This window comes from Pectinophora gossypiella, chromosome 8 (genome assembly GCF_024362695.1).
Source record: "Pectinophora gossypiella chromosome 8, ilPecGoss1.1, whole genome shotgun sequence".
In the NCBI taxonomy this organism is placed as follows: Eukaryota; Metazoa; Arthropoda; class Insecta; order Lepidoptera; family Gelechiidae; genus Pectinophora; species Pectinophora gossypiella.
In genome coordinates this window covers 6,205,852-6,221,809 of record NC_065411.1, presented here as the reverse complement: position 1 = coordinate 6,221,809, position 15,958 = coordinate 6,205,852, and the positions used below count along the sequence as shown (strand labels likewise).

At 38.5% G+C, this 15,958-nt stretch overlaps 1 protein-coding gene across 1 annotated transcript in view; it reads left to right on the top strand.

Moving 5' to 3' along the window:
- The window catches only part of LOC126368837 (Down syndrome cell adhesion molecule-like protein Dscam2), a 57,147-nt gene extending 42,989 nt beyond the window's left edge, over window positions 1–14,158 (top strand). Inside the window, exons 18-34 of the mRNA XM_050012998.1 lie at window positions 83–240; window positions 352–589; window positions 1,342–1,481; window positions 2,742–2,812; window positions 2,980–3,226; window positions 4,703–4,884; window positions 5,225–5,348; window positions 5,421–5,550; window positions 5,951–6,135; window positions 6,365–6,541; window positions 6,654–6,883; window positions 6,961–7,273; window positions 7,393–7,621; window positions 9,581–9,687; window positions 9,920–10,063; window positions 12,423–12,494; window positions 14,018–14,158. Coding sequence (XP_049868955.1) covers window positions 83–240; window positions 352–589; window positions 1,342–1,481; window positions 2,742–2,812; window positions 2,980–3,226; window positions 4,703–4,884; window positions 5,225–5,348; window positions 5,421–5,550; window positions 5,951–6,135; window positions 6,365–6,541; window positions 6,654–6,883; window positions 6,961–7,273; window positions 7,393–7,621; window positions 9,581–9,687; window positions 9,920–10,063; window positions 12,423–12,494; window positions 14,018–14,043 — 2,773 coding nt within the window. The 3' untranslated portion in view covers window positions 14,044–14,158. The remainder of the gene's footprint in view (window positions 1–82; window positions 241–351; window positions 590–1,341; window positions 1,482–2,741; window positions 2,813–2,979; window positions 3,227–4,702; window positions 4,885–5,224; window positions 5,349–5,420; window positions 5,551–5,950; window positions 6,136–6,364; window positions 6,542–6,653; window positions 6,884–6,960; window positions 7,274–7,392; window positions 7,622–9,580; window positions 9,688–9,919; window positions 10,064–12,422; window positions 12,495–14,017) is intronic.
- Window positions 14,159–15,958: the final 1,800 nt, after the last annotated feature.

The following is a 15,958-nucleotide window of genomic DNA, read 5'->3' as shown; positions in this document are numbered from 1 at the left end:
GCAAGTCCGGTACCGGGGTTCGTACCGGCGCATTTTTTATTTTACTCGTCATTTTTCTTACGGGATTTCTTGTTATTTTTAGTGGAGCAGGTGCAGTTGAAACCAGAGACGTAAGCAATGGGGTAATGACTTCAGAAATAACGATAGCACACGCTGGCCCAGAACACGCTGGTGAATACAAGTGCCTCGCTAGAAATTTGTACGGCAGTGATGAACTCACCTTCAGGCTGTTTGTCAAAGGTATGATTAAATTTAGGCAAATGCAGTTTATTTTAAGATTTTACTCAATATAACATTTAAAATAGGAATTTGTTCATAGTTTTACTGTTTATAAATTCTTCGTTTATGTAGAGCGTCCAAACGTGCCTGAAGAAGTCCGCATATCAGAGGTATGGTCTCGTCGAGCGAGAGTAACTTGGAGAGTCGCGAGAGGAGCGCTCGTATTCCACTACTCCCTCCAGTACCGACCCCTCAGTCGCGACATCTCGAACGCTCCGCTCGACGCTGCGCTACCCGCTCTGCTCGACTCCTGGGACACACCCGAAATAGTCAACGTAACACTGGCTAATTCCGATTTGCTTCATGTCGCGTAAGTTCAGCTTATGAATATGATAATGTTCTTGAGATTTCAATTAACACTAGTGTTCCAGTGTTTCTCTTGTGGGTAGTTGCTAATGCATGGATTAGTAAGCTGAAATAATACGAGATCTTCGTAATTTGAAGAGTTCATTTCGAATTCGCGTTTCGTATGTTTTTGTGTCTAATCAGTAGTATAATATTTTGTTAATTCTATATTATATTTTTATTTAATAACAATATTCGTGACTTGAATTTAGATGCTCAAGAGCTCTGAGTTTGACCTGTCTCTGTGTCTGTGGTATATTTTTAGTTATGTTCTGATTTGCCTAAATCTGTATATATGCAGTCTGTTATTAATTATGTATAAATTAAAAGGTTTATTTAAAATTTTGCAGCGCACATGTATAATCAACATCATTAAAATATTGCTGAGTTTATGTTATTATTATATATGCTTCCAGTAAATCATTTGGTGCATCTTTACATTACTTCCTTATCTTTAGATATCTTAGTGTCTGTTTCACAACTTGATGATAAATGGTGGATAGCTTGATTGTATTGTAGCAATGTGGGTACTCTGATCTGGCTAAGTAATTAATGCCGTATGCGGCAAATCTACTATAAGTCACGTGAAAAGAAAAGTTTTCTCAGAGGGCCGCTACATAGCGCTGCAATCGGACACTTATCCGGCAGATAGGCTATAAGACTGTTTAATATCAAGAGACACAAGTCTTAAGTGACTAAATGTATTGTGTCGTCTAGGTCTGAAGGGCCAGGTCGCGCCGGGGCGACAGTGTCTGGGCTGTCACCCGACACCCGATACGCTCTCCGCCTGGCCGCGTTTAACGACGTCGGTGCTTCTGCGTACACCATGCCGCTCCACTTCACGACAAGAGAAGAGAGTGAGTTTTTGTTCGTTTTTCATTTGTTTGTTTTGTTGAGGACATTGAACAGTTTTAGGGACGCAGAACAAGTGTCATTGACCTTACATTACATTTTTATGAGGACGTCGCCTGTAAACGAGGCCTTGAAAGTATTAATAAGCTTGTCACTGTAACTAAGCTATTGTGAAAGAAAACAGCGTATGTGCATTTTAACTCAGTGAAAATGGTTTAAATAGTGAAACTAGAGAAATTATAGTGTTACTGAAGTGAAGATATAACGCGAACAGAAAATAGCGGATACTCTACATTATTCATTCGAAACTACGCCGTGCGCCGTCTGTATCTACGATCACTACTACATACGGTCTACTAAAAGTTTATCCTGACATTATCGAACGCATACATACATTAAATTTATTGAAACAGTCTACAAATACATCATGATTTTTAAAAGAAAATATTTTCCCTAACAATATTCTACGAAATGGACGTCGCTTACATAATACTCAAATATAAGAGGTCGAAATTAGCACTCTACATTCCGAATATAAGCCGCCGCAATTCAGTCCCCGTCATAATAATTTACCCTCCGTCTGTGTGTAAGTATGTGCATAATTAATTAGCTACTAACATACCGTTACTTATATACCTCATTACCCAAAAAGGGTATTAAATAGGTTATCACTGTTTGTGGTGGAAGAAAAATTACGATTATGATTATGAGGAGTTATAATAGTATGACCTCGTTCTGTTTTATGACACTTGATAAAGTGGAATAGGTACCTAGTTTGAGCGCATTTCAACTTCCTTTTTATGGCTGCGTCGCTTAGAATGACTGTACTTCCGTTAAAGTGCTATATATCCTTTTTCTATATATAAAAGTGAAATACCACTCAATGATTAATGACGAAATCTCAGAAAGTACAAGTGCTAGGAGTGTAATTTTTTGCATTAAGGAACTTTGTTGTTGTTAAAAGCTAGAATCATGAAATTACGCGAATGAAGTCGCAGACGGATAGATAATGTACCTATAATATAATATAGAATAGTTGTAATGATAATCTTTTATTGTCATAAATAAATAAGTGTTACAAAAAACACATGTCATTGATATAGAATTGGTGAAAACATTTCAAACCCCAACCAAAAAATCTGTTTAAAGGAAACACTAAGAAAGTTATCATTAATATTCCATTTTGTCTCATGTCTCTTGTAAAGATAAGCTATACGAGCACTGCACTAAAGCCGAATATTCACTAAAGCATTATTCTTCCTTAGCTCCCGGAGGGGCACCTCGTGATATTTCAGTACGGGCACTGAGACCTCGCGAGCTCCACGTCACTTGGCAGGTATTTACATAAGTAATTATTATTTATACCACTGGACATTTATTTTTTTAAAAACCTTTTTATAGTCGTTCTTAAACAATGAACGTTATGTTAATTTGGTTACGGGCTATAAAATTAGGTACTGAATTTTATATTTGACGAGGGTACAATTATTGAAAATTTCATAGCCTCCTCCAAGAGAAACGTGGCACGGCACGCTCTTGGGTTATACGATCCGGTGGTGGGAGGTGTCTGAAGAGGGCAAGGGATCGGGTGACAATCCAGGCTCAGAAAGCGGGGCGAGTGCAGACGCGACTAGCACAACCATTAGGGGACTGAAGGCTGCAACTCGATACGGCGTCACAGTGAGAGCATACAACGCCGCCGGCACCGGCCCGTTGTCACCCCCGCACTACCGACACACACTTGAATCCCGTGAGTATATTTCCGTTCTACATTTGCATCCGATACAAATGTTGTATTCAATACCTAACATAACAAAAAATGTAGAATCATGCATGTAAATACGCAAAGGTGTATAGTATATACGTCCACTCCTCAATATTCAATATATATATTCAATATTCTTTATTTGCAGCCAGCAAACAATGCCAGCCTCGCCAGCTATGTTTAAATATCATATAATAGGCGGCGACCCTATTGCCATTAACCGGCCATATACTTTTAATACGTACTTCCTTATTAATTTAAATTATATAATTCGAAAAAATACCTCTCTTGACTCACTTTCATCTAAGCCAATTTTAAATAACTCGATATTTTCAATGGAATTCCGATGTTTGTCAAATCACAGTCAAATAAAAAATAGAGCTTTCAAACATGGCGAGTCGGCATTTTTAACGGTGCAATTTTTATTCAACGTCAAACTTTAACGAGAATTGCTTTTTTAATTTTTCGATGCTCCGTCATAAAAAATGCCCAATCGAAGTCCAATAACGGTGCTGAAACTTGAAAGGGCTCTAAGTTTTGTCACCGTTGATGCGTGAATAAATCCTGGCTATCGACGGGAAGCGACGATCGTAAATTTTCCCATCAAAATGCAAAATGGTTTAATTGGACCGTGGCCTTTCCGATCTAGGTCGAACGATTCAGAACAAATTGATAGCACTTTTCGGCCGTTACTTTGTTTCCATTTCGTAGCTCTCAATGGCATAATCGAATTTTCAGCAACAAAGTATGACTTCTGCAATCGTTAAATAAAATGTAATTATTCAATAAAACTTATCTAGGTCACTTAGGAAATACCGTCGTGTAATTCTAAAAGCTTTTACATTCTTTAGTAGAAAGTGCTTATAAAAGGATTGTGGTGTTGAAACGGAATGAAGTAACCTACTTCATTCATTCATTCCCAGATCTCTGTGAGAGAAGGATTTACAGTATTTATTCATGGAAGTGATCATATAGAATTGAAGTGACCATAGAAGTGAAATAACTACCTACTCGTACATTTTATTTTGTTTTTCACTTTGAGCTGTTCTTCGACTTTCTGACAATAAAGAAATAAAAACGAGTCATGAAATATCTATATAATTACTTACCGCCTTATAAAACCGGGGTTAAAATACAGTTCGCGCTACGGTACAAGTCTACGGATTTTAAAGGAACTGATTGATAAGTCATATTAGTTAAACTGAGTGATTACAGTCTCTTTGATAATTATATGCAGAATCTGCGGCACTGCCGTACATGATTTCATTATTACATGTAATGTTCCATACTACATGTAATCAATAAACAGTCCCCCGCAAGAAAGACAGTTTCCTTGAAGCAAACCTCTATACTACAACATAACAACAAGCAACAACAACTTAAATTATAACCCACGCCAGAGCTACTGCAGCGTCGACATAAAGCTGGATAAAATAAGTGGTTAACGTTGGTTTTCATCAGCACCGACGGGAGGTCCGGAAGGTCTGATGTGCATATCAAGTGGGGCGACGTCACTCAAGGTGTCGTGGCGTCCGCCGGCCCTAGAGACTAGAGGGGGGCTCATCACCCACTACACCCTTCAGTACACACGACGAGACGCTGATCCCTTGCTGCCTAGTCAAGACGCTTATTTGCGAATTCAGGTTTGATTTTGTATATTTTATTTGAACTTGCTATAAATACGCCCTAAAAAGGTTTTTACTTTTAGCCTTTGATCGCCTTGTTAATTGTGATCTTAGTTGCTCAGGATTGACTTGTCTTTAACGCAATAACCGCTGGTGACTAGCGGAGATATCAAGCTGTCAAAGGCTTAAAAGTAAAACCTTTCTAGGACGAATCAGTATGGTGAGATTTATCTTATCTCACTATTATCAAGTAGGTAATGATTTGAAAAATATTCGAAAAACAGTCGAACATAACATAACACAAATCCCATGTAAAAGTCGAATAAATACCATAAAGTTTATTTTTCCATACAAATAGGGAGAAGACGCCACAGTATCTCGACTCACGCCTTATGCGGAATACGAAATCAGAGTCCGAGCTCACAATGCCGCTGGTGACGGTCCACTGACTGCTCCTCAAGTCTGCAGGACCGATGAAGATGGTCAGTATTACATTTAAGGTCACAACAAAATGCGAAGAGAAGACGTTTGGTAATGTAAGATTTCCTTTCCAGCACCAAGTGCCCCAGGTGGAATGAAACTTATCGCTTTGAGCGAACGTTCCTTAAGAGCATCGTGGCTACCGCCTCCAGAACCAAACGGAAGACTGACACATTACACTCTTTATGTTAAAGACTTATCAGGGTGAGTTGTAATAATTGAAAATTATTATACTGAGTGTTTCTGACATACTAACGAAAACTTTGTGAAACCATTCAGACCATGATTCTGAGTTGATATCAAGTGGAATTATCCGTCGAAAAAGTATGGAACTGAAAATAATTTTAAAAGCACGGGTTAAAAACTGAAGTCCAACAAACTGTTATCCGACGGGTCGATGCCACTAACATCCTGTATAAACATCCTTCTCCTGCCCTTGTCTCATTCTAGGAGTGGTCGGTGCAAGATTTCTTTTTCCTTCATTAATTTATATCAGTGACCAACTCAATACCCATACTATTCACACAATCCTTCTTCACACTTCTCACTTTCTTGAATAGGGGATATTAGAAGAAATAATACATGTAATTATGGATTCGTTCAGATCTCAAGAACCAAATGCGACTCGAGTAAACGGATGCTCAGAAGGAGAAGGTGGTTCCGTGGAGTGTATGAAGTCGCTTCGCGGGTTGCGTGCTGGACGAACTTACGAGGCGTGGGTTCGAGCCGCTACGGCTGCAGGCGAAGGACCGCCTTCAGTTGCTGTTGCCTGCCAAACTAGTTCTTTAGGTACGAAGACTCATTCAACAAGTCCTTGTTTTCTTATGATGTCGATGACTATTTTTAAAAATTCCGATCTTTGCGATTTAAAATGATAGTCCTTGTTAATGTATTGCTTTAGCCCATCTTAAACGATAGTACCAACAATCCTACTTGTACAACAGATATTGAAGTAGACAATATAACATGGAATTATATAATTTATAATTGACACTAGCTTCATATGTTCTGTTCTTAGCACCAGCACGCATATCTTCTTTTGGTGGTGTAGCCGTTGGCGCTGCTGGTGGTTCATTGTCCTTACGCTGCGTAGTGGGTGGAGCTCCACCACCAGCTAAGAGATGGTTGCGAGCTGGCAGCCCTTTGCATCCTCGACCACCCTTCCATCTTGATGGAGACGCCTTGTTGATAAGAGGTCAGTACATTGTCTTGTCATATAACCCACTAACCTTACTTATTTTATGTGGCCTTTGGAAGTATGAAAATTATTGAATGAAGTAACCTCTTATTGTGTAACATTTTCACAGGTCTTGAACTTTCCCACGCGGATAATTATACGTGTGTAGCTGAAAACCCTCATGGTTCAGACTCGGCAACATGGCGAGTGGTAGTGCTGAGACCACCATCACCCCCCACCCTTGCATTGTTAGAAGCGAGACCTAGAGAACTGGAATTAGAATTGCGGCCAACGCCAAGAACTCCTGGACATGCATTGCCTAAAGCTTTTAGCTTACATTGGAGGCTTGCAGCACCTGAGGTATGAATTTAACATATCGCTTTTTTCGTTGATGTGGCTATTCAGAAACAAATATTGAATATCAGTATTTTCTTCAGGGTGAGTGGCGAATACAAGCTGCCAACCCGGGTCCAGTTGCTCTGGCAGGATTACGTTGTGGTTCAGCTTACCGGGTTTATGGGTCAGCTGGTGGACCTCCGGGTTCAGAGATAGCTGTAAGGACGTCAGGCGGTCCACCGATAGCTCCTCCTGACTCCAGGTGGATCAATGCTAACACTACTCACGCGAGGTTTGATACAATCGCGTGGAACGACGGTGGTTGTGGACCAGTGGCGTTGAAGTTGGAGTGGGCTGGTTCGGGAGTTGCTGGTGCTAGAGATATCCCTGTTGGGGGAGAAGTGATTTTGGGGGGTAAGTTTTCTTTAAAATAGTCAGATGAATATGTTTATTTTGGTCTTCACGCAACTGTTTTTAGTAATATTTATGAAATAATGGTGACTTCCTAATTATTTCAAAATGTTGTTTTGAAGGTCTAACCCCAGGCTCAAGGTACCGCGTGGCGGCACGAGCATCAAATGAAGCGGGTTGGACCCGCGAGGTCTACGAGTTCACCACGATATCCTCCGAAGGAGGATTCGCTGAAGAAGTGGACGCCCCCTTCCCCGCCACTGCTGGGGAGTTGGCACTCCTCCTGGCTCTATGCGCTGCGTTGTCACTCGCTGCCTTGACTATTTTAGCAATTCTTCTTAGAAGGAAAAGGTAAGAACCTCCACCAGCAACCTTATAATCAATAATGACTCTAAATGTTTCCCATTCCACACTTAGTTGAAACCGGGTATTGTAACTTAACTAAGTAGTTCGAACTTACAAACTCTATCTAACGTCAAGGAAAACCTCAAAAACGAAGTTTACCTTCAAGTAATGATATCAACAAACTCGTACAGGGTATTACATGCGCTCTGCAAGAAATATAAAACTTTTCTTGTACGTATAAAGGAATTCTAGTGAGCTGCAGAGAATAGTTTTCAATGTGATTTAATCTCTCAAACGAATGTCGAATTTCCACGAACTCCGGGGTTTATTCCATTCTTTTTACTGACATTAAAATCAAGCTGACGTTTGGAAAAATCTTTTTGTAATCACGGGATCGTTAGCAGTTGATCCTGTCGGTGACATGACGATTGTCCCATCGACCCTCTTCACCGCGACATCTCTTGAAAGCAAATCACTATGGGTCTATTACACTCAAAGACACTTGTAAACACTTTGTTTTGGACAATACTTGTTTAAATTACTTACATTAGTTTTCGTTTCGCAGCTGAATTTAGTCATGAGTTTTGATAATTTACATCTTATTAAGCATCCATTAGCGTTCATTATTATGATTAATGTGATTTTTGTAAACAGAACCTCGTTATAGACAATTTTTACCCTGATTGAAAATTTGTTCAAGAAAATCGCATCAAAATATGATTTAAAAATAAATGCGCTTACTTGGTTTTTACTACTATATACCTACTTATCTACAATTTTATCTATCTCTAGACTTACAGCACGTGGATTTAAAACCAGAGTTTCAATTGACTGTACAGCCATTCATTTTACGACATACTTAATAAAATTAATGTAATGTAATTATACAACAACATATTCTATGTTCATTACTTTACTAACACCGTTAGTGTTGTTTTATGACTGTCGAATAATTATGAATCGTATCATATTGCTTACAATTTAACGTATTATTTTTCGGTAGATTATAATTTATCGAAGTGAAACCGTCAAATTGTGATACGAAACGCACCTCGCGTGCTATACCATAGAGTTACAAAACTATTAGAGTGAGCATAATGTTAATTTGGGATTCTCTTAAAATGCATAAATGTTTTTGTCATAATTTTAATTATCATAATCCTTTTTGCATAACGTTTTTTAGCATAATAGTTTTACTTTCCCATAATAACATCTAGGAATACTGGTTTGTTAGGTATAACTTATTTTTGGGATTAATAAATAGATATCCATAATTCTTTTTTAGAATATTAGTGTTTTGTCATAATTTTTACAAGGCATAACAGTAGGTTAGGGTGCGGCGGGGGTGGCCCTTGGGCCACCCCTATGCCGCCAGCATGTTTATCTTACACACGAAAAGTATACTGAATGATACGTTTCAGATTTTTTAATTTTGATACATTTTTTCTTACCATGTGATGTCAGAATTATTGATTACTTACTAAATAATTAATAAATACGTACTTGATTTCACAATCTTGAAGAGCATTTATTTTATTTGACTGACACCTGTGTTTTATTCCTAACTCTATGGACACAGAACGGTCTACTGTAAGGCCGACCAATCAGGGACAGCCGTCGGACAGTTGACAATTTGACAATTGTAAGATTGTGATTTAACAGTTTTACTTAGTTTTAGTTTTTCTTTTAGTTTTTCGATAGATTATAATCTGACGAATAATAATACGTTAAATTGTAAGCAGTATATTACGTTTCACAATTTTTCGAGATAGATTATAATCTAACGTTATTTACAATTTTACGGTGACATATATACATCACTATGCTAATGAACGTCGCAACATTGGCTTCCGTACTTTTACAGATCTAACTCTTACCACGCATTGAAACTATTGTAAATTGACATGTTTATTGACATATAGTCGCTAACTGAACTTTTCGTTCTGTTTATACGATGTTTTATAGAAGTGACGGCGCAGTGGCGAGGGTGACGACCAGTGCGGAGAAGCCTGGATGCGGCACGTACCGGGCTCCTCCGCATCAAGCCCCGAAACTACCACCAGACCCTCCAGGTGAGACTTGCTACCAATTGGCTGGATACTAAAACGTGTCCTAAATATTTCGCAATAACAGTTGTACAGTGCACTAAAGACGCATGCGTGGTGCCGAAACCTACACGTTATCTAATAATAATTGTGGCGTGACACATTTTTATTATTATTAGTAAAAGTAAAATACATACTCCTGCTGCCGTACTGTCATCTCTGTTTTCAGCCTTAAATTTACGTTATTATTATTGCGTAGATGTGTACGAAATAAGTCCATACGCGACGTTCGCGGGCGGCGCAGGCGTCGGGAGCGGCTCGCGTGCCTATACACTGCAGCTGCGCGCGCTCGCCCGACACGATGATGAGGCCGCGCCGCCCGCGCACCCCGCCTGCTGCGATGGTGAGTTGGAATCATCCTACAACAACCAGCTCCCGTACATGCTGCCCGTATATTACGATGAACACCACACGGGCACGGACCTTTGTTATATATTTATTGACATTTTGTTGACATGCGCATTTACTTTTATACACGCAAATGTCTTTTTTTAATCTTTATTTATTTTAGGGGTTTTTATCATGCCAATCCCATATGCGCAAATGTCAAATCGTAATAATGTTTTTTTACATAAATTGCTTCAAAGTGGCTTTTTTAGACCCACTCTGAATACCTTTTTTACTTTACCTGTGTCCTCATTGCGTTAAATTTAACTTGAACGTCATTTAGTTAGTCATGATCTTGCAATTTATATTTTTTCTGCTAATGCAGTTTTTCCGAACTTTTTTTTAACGACAGTGTTCATTTTCTTATTTAGTTAGTAGTTTGCATACACTCACGCCCGTTATCTCTAATGGCACAGCCACTAATCAAACACAACTTGCAGCCATTGTCAATTATGATGTCCTAAGATGGATGATGAGGAAGATGGATGTGATGAACCTTATGGTGATGAGTGATCAGCCGTAACAGTTGTCCATCATGTTAGAAAGGGCACAATCCCTCTACCAGACGACATCCTCGGGAAGACAAGCAGATAACCATGTTCTAACTTTTTTGTGCTTAGGGACGGTACTGAAAAGTATCGGCGTCCGAAGGACGTAATATACGATCCCGACGACCCGATTACTCTAGCCATAGAGGCAGCCAATCAGCTCGCGACACCAAACACTTCAGGACTCCGATGCCGACCCCGCCGGCGTGGTCGACGATTTCCTTCATTCAGCGCTTATCGCTATCGACCCGCTAGGGTCGATTAATTCTTTCAAATATTTTTCCTCTCAGACGACGCCCTGACCCGAGGTTCGCGCCCAACTGGGCACCCTCAGGCCTGTTGTCTTCAACGTTATACCGGGTGAGAGCCTTCAGCGCTCCCCATTTGTCCGGCCAAGTAGTTAATGCCATCTGCGGCAAATCTACAATAAGTCACGTCAAAAAAAAACTTTTTTATTTTCTTCCAGTCTAGTATAGAAGCGTCAGACGTTTTCTTCTATCGTGTAGGTTGTGAGGTGGAGTACCAACCCCATCGACCCTGGTGTCAGGGTTATTATTAAGCCGCCAAAGGCCCCTGACATGGCTCATGTAACGACTACTTACTTATAAAAAGCAGTAAGTAGTAACCGGGACCAACGGCTTAATGTGCCTTCCGAAGCACAGATCATCTTACTTTTTGGACAATCAGGAAGCGTCAGAAGTTTGGTATCGTGTGATATATGAAATAAACTTTCCACGAATAACTTTGAAAATTCATCATACTTAAAACTGTGTGGAACTCTGTCTCATCCGGAGGTGGATTTGAAGTTGGCACAGCATTGCTCTCAATACTTTTAGTGGCGAGAAAAACTATCCGGAGCATCCGGCGAAAATTTGGCAAATTGCACTGACCATACTTTTCCTACTAGTTTGTGTAAAACTCACTCTCAATATCGAACATGATTCATCATTATCACTAATTTAAGAGCCACGCTCTTGTCGGTGTAGCATTCTCATATATATGGAGCAGATTCGGTGTCATAAGGTTCATTATTGTTCATCTTAGGACTATTTATATATTATGTCAGTAAAAAAATCTTCTGATCAATTATGGGTACCCACCCTTTCGTGTATGTCTTTTGGGGTTAGATTTCCTAGTCCTCTTCCGCCATTCCGAATGAAAGTAGGCATAAGCCCGTTGTCTTTAAATCCTTGGTTATAACCCCCATCCAGGTAGTCGGCAAGCGGCCAGGACCTCTTTTTTATATCCATTACTTAACTTGAAGAGCCTATATAGGTCCCACTGCTGGGCACAAGCCTCCCCTCAATCAACCGGAGGGTATAGAACATACTCTATATACAGCTAACAGCCGGGACAAACGGCTTAATATGCCATCCGAAGCATGGAATCATCTTATTTTAAGTACAAGCAGATTCACGCCTGCAATGTTCTTAGCAAACAAATACAAACGGATTACGATAATGTCAAATCAAATCAAAAATCAAATCAAATATACTTTATTGCACAGAACTACATTAAACAATCAGACATAACACATGAATACAGTACAATTTGGGCGGCCTTATTGCTCTAGAGCAATTTCTTCCAGGTAACCACCAAAAGGAAATAAACATTTACAAACTCCCGCAACGACTCAATGTCCCCATCAGGACCTCCAGATAGTGCACTTAACGCTCTAACTACTAGACTACGAAGGCTCCGTTACTGAAGGTATCCGTTACTGTTCTAATATCACACTGAACACAGTATTATTTTCCATTTGTTCAGAAGAAACCTGCGTGGATACTTGCGACGCGCAACGGAGAAGAAGACGACGACGGCACTACTGTCCCGATCATGGTAATATATACTTTATTTTTTTCCCCTTTGTAGTCTCAAATTACAAACACAATTCGCTATAGACCATTACAGATGGCGACAAGGTTCACCTATCAAATGGGTCTAATAAAACTTGGTGAAACGTGGTGCGTAAATAGGGAATATACTCGTGCCTGTGAGCTTATATTTATATATATGTATATTTAAATGTACAATGTATGTATTTACTTATGTTTACCTATTCTATATCGATAGAACGTGACGATGTCGATAGAAATGGACGCTTAAGATAATATCTTTGTTTAGGGTTTTTAGGTATTTATTTGGTATTTGGGAGACCAAAAGCTTTTCAAAACTATAAAGAAAATTTACACTTAAAAACTAAGCCAATGACAGGTTTTCACTTATACATATAATTGGGTATATCTACTTCTCTTTTATCTGGCAAGAAATGTCTGTAAAGGAAACTTTTTATATTCATGTAAATTACCTACTTATAAAACTCAAAGAAGAGTGGTATTGAGTATACCCTATTGAATAAATGTTTACAAATAATCTTCGTGAATGAACGAGGGTTGCAATAGATATTTACGTAGAGAATTTGTAGCCAAATCAGCCAATTCGTTTGCACATTTCGGTGCTCTTAACTCCAGCAAAGTTATTGGCCTATCTCCCGTTGGGTTCCAGAATAGCATGCGAATGTAGACCGGTAACTTTAGATTATAACCCGAATTATTTATGAACTTTAAATTCGATTTTGAATAAACAAAAGGAAAATTGACAATGATGTTGAATTAGGAAGTTTTCATTGTACACAAAATTATAAAATTATAATGATTCATATAATAAATAAAAAATAAAATAACAAAAAATTTGTATTTTTATTTATTTACATTGTAAATTTATGTAATTTGTGTAATGTATTTTATTATAGATATATATTTAGTTATGTTAATTAATATTATAATTATTAGAGAGAGCCGTAGCATAGTATCCCGCTATCCAATAAATGAGTCGGTGGAATCGTATAACTATCGCACGCGATATCCAATGCTCAAAATACTTTGTTTAACACATTGATATATGAAATTAATAATTATTTGTATTTATAAAATTAAATTATTATACCGTCTAAAGTAACTCACAAAGCGATTTGAGATTCAAACAGCTCATAGCGTATCAGGGAGACAAAAGAGTCGTCTAACCGCGTAACAATTTCTATATTGCACCAATAAATATCACGGTTTTACTAGTTGGTAGATAAAATATTGCTTATAGTTTTTTATATCATTACTCTAAACAGCGAGTTTTTGAATTGTTTGGATGTCGTGTGCATAGTGTGTTTATGTGTTAGGCTAGGTTAGGTTAGTTAGGTAAGTATGTTAGTTAGGTTAGGTAAGTAACTTAATATAGTTGGGATATTTATCGCCTCGCGCACGACAGGCTGGTACTATGCTATGGCTACTTGGACCTACTGTTTATTCTATGTTATTGTGAAGGGTATATAAAACACAATATATTAGAAAATATTTATTTTGTTACAGGTTGTTCACAAGACTCAGGGAGTTGAAAAACGAAACTGCCAAATGATTTAGTGAAATATATCTAGTCAGTGTAATTAGTTAATTCCGTTAAACATATTAATATGTATACAAGAATTTATACAATAATATTGTCTATTTATATTACGAAGTTTTTCTTTTTCTCATTTTTGCATTGTATACCTCGCATTCAATACAAACACTTTATTGCACAAAGATAAACATGACAAATAGGACCCCCTCCCCACTCCTCTTACTCCCTCTAATTATTATCAAATCAAATCAATATAAAAGTACTTTATTGCACACACGTACATGAAATGTTTTGAAATATACAGAAAAAATACCAATTTCTACCAAGGGACCAGAGGCAGGCAGTATTGATAGCAGGCAGTATTTAGATGCGGGATGGTACAACAACAAGGGATATTTACCCAATACAAGTAATGATAATCCCATCAAAAACATAAATGCGAAATGAGAGCCAAGTTCAATATTATGATAATAGGTTATTGACTTCAACGACAAAAGAAGTGAGATCTAAATAGGTGCCAAGTTCAATGGTCAGTTCTGAAATTTATTTATAACAATATAAAACATAATTTCTTCTTATAACTTAAGATAACACATACAGTAGCCTAAGGTCCGACTCGGCTCTAAATAACCGTTTGAAATGTGTTTATGAAATTTAAAACACATATGTATCTCACAACTCTCAATATATGAGCCAAATTTGATACGTGTATATGAAATACTTTTTGAATTATGAGGGGTCAAAACTGGCTCCAAATGGTTCGTGTAATATTACACACGGTGCTGCTCACTAGTTCTGTTACTTGGTGAACTTGGCTTGACATGCTCCCGCCTGTCTAGATAACACATAATTATATAATAGCATATACTCCTAATGCCGAGATTTCCAGACAGATCAGTTAAACAATGCGGTTTGGATTTTAAAAGGACATTCAGTCTTACGTCTGTAATGTAATAAGTACTAAATTGATCAGCAAGTACCTAATCTGGAGAATTCTACGTCGTTCGTGTCCGTTGCAATTCTTTTAACAATAAAGGCTCTTCAATTGTGCAGTCTTTATTAAGAACTCAGTTTATGCAGGTAATTTATTGCACTCTATTGTAGAGGTAAATAGCGTTTAGATTTCCTTCCAGTAAAGTATTGTCTGCACGCGAGAATAGGTGGTGAGTATAAATATGTAGTATAGTTAAGTAATCTGTGGCATAAGTGAGATAAAGCTGTTACAAAAAGACAGCCGAACTATTATTCTAATAAGTTCTTCATGGCTTGATGCATATTTAAAGATGGATCCAAAACTTTGAAATATTTAAGTGTGAAGATGTTTGGGCTTCTTCTATCGTGTGGGTTGTGAGATAACCAACCCCATCAACCCTGGTGTCAGGGTTATTATTGAGCCGCCATAGGCCTCTGACATGACTCATGTAACGACTACGTACTTACATCAGTAAGTAGTACCCGGACAACGATTCAACGTGCCTTCCGAAGCACGGGTCATCTTACTTTTGGACAATCAGGTGATCAGCCTGTAATGTCCTAACCAAACTAGGGATCACAAAGTGATTTTTGTGATTTGTCCCCACCGGGATTCGAACCCGGGACCTCCGGATCGTGAGCAGAACGCTCAATCACTGGACCACGGAGGCCGTTAGTTTTTCAAGTTTCAAGCTACCCGAAGGCCTCCAACTTAACGATTATTCACGTGTGTTTTACGTCTCCTACGAAGCTCGGTCTGGCCCGAATTAAGCTACTAAACGGTCACCCATCTAATTTCTGACCGCTGCCGACATCGCTTAACTTTGAAGATGGGTGTCAATCAACAAGTACAACTGGACCACTCGCTCCTCTAATACACTTAAAGAAACCTCTTTGATATACGCTGGCCTAGTGTGTTTTCTTTGTATAGTCCTTTT